Source organism: Calidris pugnax, unplaced genomic scaffold (assembly GCF_001431845.1).
Source record: "Calidris pugnax isolate Ruff unplaced genomic scaffold, ASM143184v1 scaffold166, whole genome shotgun sequence".
Classification (NCBI taxonomy): Eukaryota; Metazoa; Chordata; class Aves; order Charadriiformes; family Scolopacidae; genus Calidris; species Calidris pugnax.
In genome coordinates this window covers 58,560-65,679 of record NW_015090941.1, presented here as the reverse complement: position 1 = coordinate 65,679, position 7,120 = coordinate 58,560, and the positions used below count along the sequence as shown (strand labels likewise).

Here is a 7,120-nt window from a genome sequence, read left to right as displayed (position 1 = left end):
GGGGTGGAGTCCCCATCCCTGGCTGTGTTTAAGGGCCGTTTAGATGCAGTGCTGAGGGACATGGTGTAGGGGAGGACTTTGTAGAGTAGGGGAGATGGTTGGACTCGATGATTCTATGATTCTATGTGCACCTTCGCCTTTGAGTCTGTCCTGGTGTTGTGTACCTGGAGAGTCTCTTATTCCAACTACATTAGCTTTTTTTTAGAAATAGTAACAATCATTGCCAGAACACATGGAAATCTCATCTGTGCATTTCTTCCTAGCGACTAAATATCTGTGGTGTGTTTTGCACTGGAGGTTTTGGGGTTACAACCCCCACCAAATGAGTTCATAAGGGTAATTTAAGCATCCTGCCCTAGAATGTGGCTGATTTCCCTGTCCTGATGTCCTCTTCCTCAGCCTGTCACGCCCTCTGGTTTTCGCCTGGGAATGAAACTGGAGGCAGTGGACAAGAAGAACCCGTCTCTGATGTGTGTGGCCACCATCACAGACATGGTGGACAACCGCCTGCTCGTCCATTTCGATAACTGGGATGAGAGTTACGACTACTGGTAAAGATTCTACTGCTAATATGTATCTGCAAGTGGACTGTGGTTTATTTTGCTCTTCCACTAAGGGTAATATTTCTAATATTTTAAATGTAGTCACTAGAGATGGGATCTTAAATGGTCTGTGTTTTCCAGCCTACACGAATGGAGCAACTTTCTTTGAATTTGTGTGGAAAAGCAACACAAGGCACATCCTGTCAAAATAGCACTGGGTCAATCAGTGTTCTCTCTTCTCTCCCCCATCTCCTTTTCTTTGGTTTTTTTTTTTTTTTTTTTTTTTCAGAAGGCAGCACCTGTTTGGTTGGAAGTTGGTCTTTTCTTTCTTTGCCATAAATACATCACTCAGAGCTTTGCAGCACTGGTGTTTCCATTCGCAGGGCTTTATATCTCCTTCCTTGACCATTTTAGACCATGAAGCTTTGTTTTCGTGCCGTGTTTTGTTTAGAATTTGTAAATTTTAATGGGAAACACAGGCAAACAAAGCTTCAAAGTAGAGCTTGGCTGAAAACACACAGGTTTTTTCCTAGATCTGAAAGACCGCTCTGGCCCCTTCCTCGGAGCAGATGTGACAAAAAGGGTTGTCTCAAATTGGCCCGTTGCCTCCTTCAGGGGCTCAGAAGATTGAAACATGCAATAAAATTGGGAACCAGGCAAACTACCTCTGGGTTTCAGCAGAATGAATGGATAACGTGCAGTTCTTGGCGAAAACCTTAAAAGTGATTTCCTTTTCTTCCACAATAGCAGTGTTTCAGTTCGGGATGAAGGTTTGGGGTTTGTTTCTTTGCTTCCTTTGAATTTTAGCTTGGATGATCCGTGTCCAGGCTGAACTGTGGTTGTTATGGTCCATGTGTGGGGGAGTTTTTGTTGTTGTTTTTTTTTTTAAGGCACCAGATAGTCTTCTTTGTGTTTCCCTATCTTTTGGGGGCAGCTTGAATGCCTTGAAAACTGGGCGTTATAAATCCTAACGAGGTAATGCTTGTCTTTTACGCCGGGATCACACCCACTGCAAGCACCTGCTAACCCAGCAGAGGTGGATCAGGCAGCATTTGAAATTCCACTTTGCTTTTTGCTTTTAAAATTGACTGGTGCCAACTTTTCCTCTTTAATTCAGGTGCGAAGCTGGCAGCCCTTACATTCGTCCTGTTGGCTACTGCCAAGAAACTGGAACCCCACTGACAACACCACCTGGTATGTGGAAAGAGAAACTTATTTCCTGCCTCAGTCAAAAACCCTGCGAGCTTTGTCTTCCACGTAATTACGTATTTGCAAGTTACAGGTTCCATTCAGGACTCTTTACTGGCTGAACAATATTACTGCTCGTACTTTTTTGCCACTGCGTTTTATTTTGCTCTTTCAAAAAGAAGGAACGGGGTTTTGGTAATTTGTAATTGGATTTGATTTCAGAAGGGTAAGGACTTGGAAGTATTTGCAGCATTTCCTTTAGGGTGAGCTGGAAAAGAGGAATCAGGGTCATGATTTTATAGTGGTAAAATGGAATTTCTGAAAACGAAAGAGTAACTGAAGGCACCTCTCTTGCTGCTGCACTAGAATTCAGTAAATGAAGAGAATGTTGGGAAATAAAAAAAGCACAGGAAAATCAATGTTGCTTTCAGGTCTTGGAAGTGCTCATTCACCTTAAAAGTAACAAAATAATAATAATAAAAAAAAGATGTCTGCTGTTTGCTAGATTGATAGCCCTGGAGCAAGGATTCCTGCAGTTCCTGCGTGTGGAGTTCAGTGGAGTGAGTGGCTCTCCCAAGATCCCTCTGCGCCAGAGGAATTGGCCTCTGTGCCTTTGCTGCAGATGCCAGAGGGGTTGTAAACCCTCACCATCAGCACAGACTGGGGGGTGAGGTACTAGAAAGCAGCCCTGAGGAAAGGGACTTGGGGTGCTGGTGGATGAGAAGCTGGACATGAGCAGGCAGTGGGCACTTGCAGCCCAGAAGGCCAATCCCATCCTGGGCTGCATCAAAAGCTGTGTTGCCAGCAGGTCCAGAGAGGGGATTCTGCCACTTTACTCTGCTCTGGTGAGACCTCACCTGGAGTATTGTGTGCAGGTCTGGAGCCCTCAATAGAAGAAGGACATGGACCTGATGGAGAGGGTCCAGAGGAGGGCCACAAGGATGATCAGGGGGTTGGAGCACCTCTGCTCCGAGGACAGGCTGAGGGAGCTGGGGTTGTTCAGCCTGGAGAAGAGGAGGCTCTGGGGAGACCTAATAGCAGCCTTCCAGTACCTGAAGGGGCTACAGGAAGGCTGGGGAGAGCCTGTTTAGAAAGGGCTGCAGTGACAGGACGAGGGGCAATGGCTTCAAGCTGGAGGGGAACAGATTTAGACTGGAGATGAGGAGAGGGTTCTTCACTGGGAGGGTGGTGGAGCACTGGAACAGGTTGCCCAGGGAGGGGGTTGAGGCCCCTTCCCTGGAGATATTCAAGGAGAGGCTCGACGAGGCCCTGGGCAACCTGGTCTAGTTGGGGGGGTCCCTGCTGACTGCGGGGGGGTCGGACTAGATGACCTTTGGAGGTCCCTTCTGGCCTGGACAACTCTATGACTCTAAACACTGACTCTTTGGCAGCACCACGTCTGTTCCTGCTCCAGGAATGTGTAGCAGGGCTGGGTGTGCTGCTCCTCAGCTCAAATCAGTTACCTGCACCCCCAGCAGCAACCACAGGCCATCCTGATTTCTCTTGATTTACATGCAGCAATTTGCAGGCTGTCCTGCGCGCTTGGTCGTTGCACCCTCCTGCCAAAAGGAAACAATACTGAGGATAAAAATGACAGAAATAGGAAGGGGGGAAAAAAGTAGAGCAGTTTCTTAAATGTAGCTGCCAAGGAGAGCTGTGCACCCATGGAGGTGTCTGAGGTTGTGGTAACAGCTATGGGGCCTTTTATCTGGTTTTACTCAGCCACGGGTGAGTAAGTTGCAGGAGAGGAGAAGTTTCTACAATCTTGCAGGCACTCACACGTAGAATAGTTAATAAAATGGGAAATTAATTTAGTGCTGCCATTGCACATCACAGAATCCTCTGACTGCCTCTTAATTGGCGGCTTTCTCTGGAGAACAAGCATTCATTGAGCTGTACAGAAATGAACTCTACAGGTTTTTCGGGTCAGGGTTAAAGCCCTGTGTAAGAAGCTGGGGAAACTTGGAGCTTGTGTGTGCTGGGAGTGGTGTTTACAAAGAAACAGACCACTTTCTGGCGCCATCCATTGTACGTGCTAAATGAACATAATAGCCATGTGTTACGTAGCTGCTTTTCTGTTGTTTGTAACAATAAGTGTGGGTTTTTCGTACTTAAATGTTAATTCTCTGTTTTTCTCAGGATACAAGGATTCCAAAGCCTTCTCATGGGAGAAATACTTGGAAGAAACTAACTCCCAGGCAGCCCCAGCAAGAGCATTCAAACTGGTTGGTGAATCTCTTTGATTGTCCTAGATGAGGAGGGCAGAGGGAACTCCTGTTATCTCTCCTTTCTTGCTGGATGCTTGGTTTGAGGTGGTTCACCATGTCTGTGCTGGGTTTTTTACTTTAAGATCATCTCTCACTGCTGCTAAAACAAAACACACAGCAAACTGCAAGATTATTTAAAAAAAAAAATGCCATGAAAAGCTTCTTTGGGAAGGATTTTTGACTAAACATCTTCACTTGCTGCATTAGGAGATTTAAGGGAAGAGCCTTCAGTCCACACAGGTAATTGTAGCTTTTGGAGGAATGTGTGAAGGGCAATCCCTTGGCTCAGAGAGGGCATGGAGAGAAGAAGGAGCTGTTTTTCTGCCCAAGGTTTGGCCGTGTGGGCAGAGGGGATCTCCCAGTTGGCATCTGAGCAGGACTGACGCTGGTTGAACAGACTTTCCAGGCTCTCCTTCCTGGGGGTCAGGAGTGGGTATTGTTGCCTGCAACTGGTGACATTGGTGGGGAAAGGATGAAGGGGTGAGGAGTGTGTGTGTGTGTGTTTGAGGGGGAATGAGAAGTGTTCATCCATCAGGTGTCACCTCCGCATGAAGTTTTAAAAACTTCTCTAAACGGTTTTCACCTTGCAGTTGTGCAAATCCTTCTGCCCCCTGGTTGGTGAGGCTGGAATTAAGGTAGAGTGAGAAGGTCCTATCAAGGACATACATGCATGTCCCCTCCACAGAACTAAGCGTATGAAGAGATGATACAGCACCTCTGCCAAGCTCCTAGATGGAGTAAGATCTTCAGGCTGGATATTAGGAAAAATGTTTTCACTGAAAGGGTTCTCAGCCATTGGAATGGGCTGCCCAGGGAGGTGGTGGAGGCCCCATCCCTGGAGGTGTTCAAAAGACAGGTTGATGTAGTGCTGGGAGGTCTGGTTTAGTGATGATGCTCCTTGTTTGTTGTGTGGGTGTCTATTTTTGTCAGTCAGGTTGACGGTTGGACAAGATGATCTTTAAGGTCCCTTCCAACCTAGAAGATTCTGTGATTCTGTGATCTTCCTGCAGACTAAATCTGAAAGGGGTTCTCTCAACCTTGGGAGCAGGACCTTTTGTTTCTTACATTGGAGCTCAGCGGGTTTATCTGGAAGCTCACTGTGAGCAGAAACAGAACAAAAGCCTTTAAAATAACTTCATAAAAAAAAAGCCTAATATTTTAAAATGGATATTTTTTTTTTAATATTTCTTAGCAGCACCTTCTGCACTACTGGCTCACCTCACTAAACTTTGCAATATGTTTAAAAACTTTTCTGTGCCACTGTGACACTTGTGTTGATTCCTCCCGAGGAAGTCAGCGTTGCGGGTTAATACCTGCTGCCCTCCCGTGTATTTTGTTGGTGAGCTCCTTGGGCCCGAGGAGGAAAAGCAATCAGGGAGGCCTCAGATAAGGGAGGTAAAAATCCAGCCAGCCAAGTTTGATAATTGCTAGATTGCAGCAGGTGGCCATTTGAAGTTGCTGCAGGTTGCGAGGTGGATGGCAGGGAATAGGAAGAGGTTGGTTTTGCCTCTTTAGAGAGCTGTGAGGCCACAGCTGGAGTTATCTGCAGCGCAGCTCAACTCCCAGACATCCCCTGGATTAAGGTTTGCTGGAGTTGGGCTGACACATTTTCCATCAGGCAGCACCACAGGTGAGTCACCCCGGAGCCAGCATGTGGGATAATGAGTGGAGCTTGTCACTCGGACACATTTGTTGTCCCCAGCCTTTTTCTGAGCCGTGCTCCTAAAACCCCAGCCCTGCTGGAAAAGGGGAACCTTCTGAATGTGAGAGTGAAAGAATATGGCAATTGCTCTTCTACACAATAGAGGAACAATAGAAGTAGTTTTGTAGAGACTACTCTCAGCCTGGAGAAGAGGAGGCTGAGGGGAGACCTTATTGCTCTCTCCAACTCCCTGAAAGGAGGGTGTAGAGAGGTGGGGGTCGGTCTCTTCTCTCAAGTCACAGGTGACAGGACAAGAGGAAATGGCCTCAAGTTGTGCCAGGGGAGGTTCAGGCTGGATATTAGGAAAAATTTTTTCACTGAAAGGGTTCTCAGCCATTGGAATGGGCTGCCCAGGGAGGTGGTGGAGGCCCCATCCCTGGAGGCGTTCAAAAGACGGGTTGATGTAGTGCTGGGAGGTCTGGTTTAGTGATGATGCTCCTTGTTTGTTGTGGGGGTGTCTATTTTTGTCAGTTAGGTTGACGGTTGGACAAGATGATCTTTAAGGTCCCTTCCAACCTCGAAGATTCTGTGATTCTGTGAAATATTTTGGAAAGATAATAAAACTCTTCGTGGTAGAAAAAGAAACAGTGAAGTACAACCTACTTAAAACTCCCAGTCTCAGGTCCTCAGTAATGTGTCATTACAGCATTCACTGAATTTCACTGAATTTCACTGAATTTTTAGAGTTGGAAGGGACCATAGAGATCATCTAGTCTTTCCTCAGATTTTCAGAATTTTAAATGTATTGAAAAATGCCACCCAAACATAACAGGGCTTTGCTCAGGACAGGGGTTGCTCCCTCTTTTGAATTCTTCCAAAGTGAAAAGTCTTCCCAAGAGGGAACTCAACTGCCTTGGCTGCCTCTTCTCCTCTTTGACATACGTCTCTGCAGCCCTTTTTTTTGCTCCTTCAGGTATCTGGCTTGGAGAGAAATAGCAGAAGGGCCAATTCTGGCTCTTGTGAAACTCCAGAATATAAATTAGCGTCCAAGACTGTGTTTCGAAAATGAGACAGGGAAAAAAAAGAAGGCATTTGATATATCAACAGTTAATAGAACTCTTTCAAGATCAAACCTCGTTATTTTTCTGGCTTGGTCGGTCTGAAGTGCAAATACATGGCAGAGTTATTGATTTTTTTTTTATTATTATTATTATTCCAGCTAGCAATTACAGGAAATCAGTACATAAAAATATGGGTTGAGAGCCAGAACAGGCATTTCTCACTGAATTAGTTTTTAACAGTTTTCAAGGGCTATCTTATGTAGTCTGAAGACACTCATCATCAGCCCAAACAGCAGATCTTGTGTCTGGATTTCTGCCTTCTCCTCCACCCAGAAACACGGGAGGAGACAGCTTTGTCCTCAGCGTCGCTATTTCAGCCCATTGTCTCGGGCTGTCAATTGAAAAACATTCAGAACCCGG

General features: G+C 46.1%; 1 protein-coding gene across 3 annotated transcripts in view; it reads left to right on the top strand.

Annotated features, from left to right (window-relative positions):
- The window catches only part of LOC106893683 (lethal(3)malignant brain tumor-like protein 3), a 44,388-nt gene that overhangs the window by 12,716 nt on the left and 24,552 nt on the right, over positions 1–7,120 (top strand). For all 3 annotated transcript variants that reach the window (XM_014951854.1, XM_014951855.1, XM_014951856.1), the window contains 3 exons: positions 400–551; positions 1,660–1,736; positions 3,870–3,955. In XM_014951854.1, the coding sequence (XP_014807340.1) occupies positions 400–551; positions 1,660–1,736; positions 3,870–3,955 (315 nt within the window). The remainder of the gene's footprint in view (positions 1–399; positions 552–1,659; positions 1,737–3,869; positions 3,956–7,120) is intronic.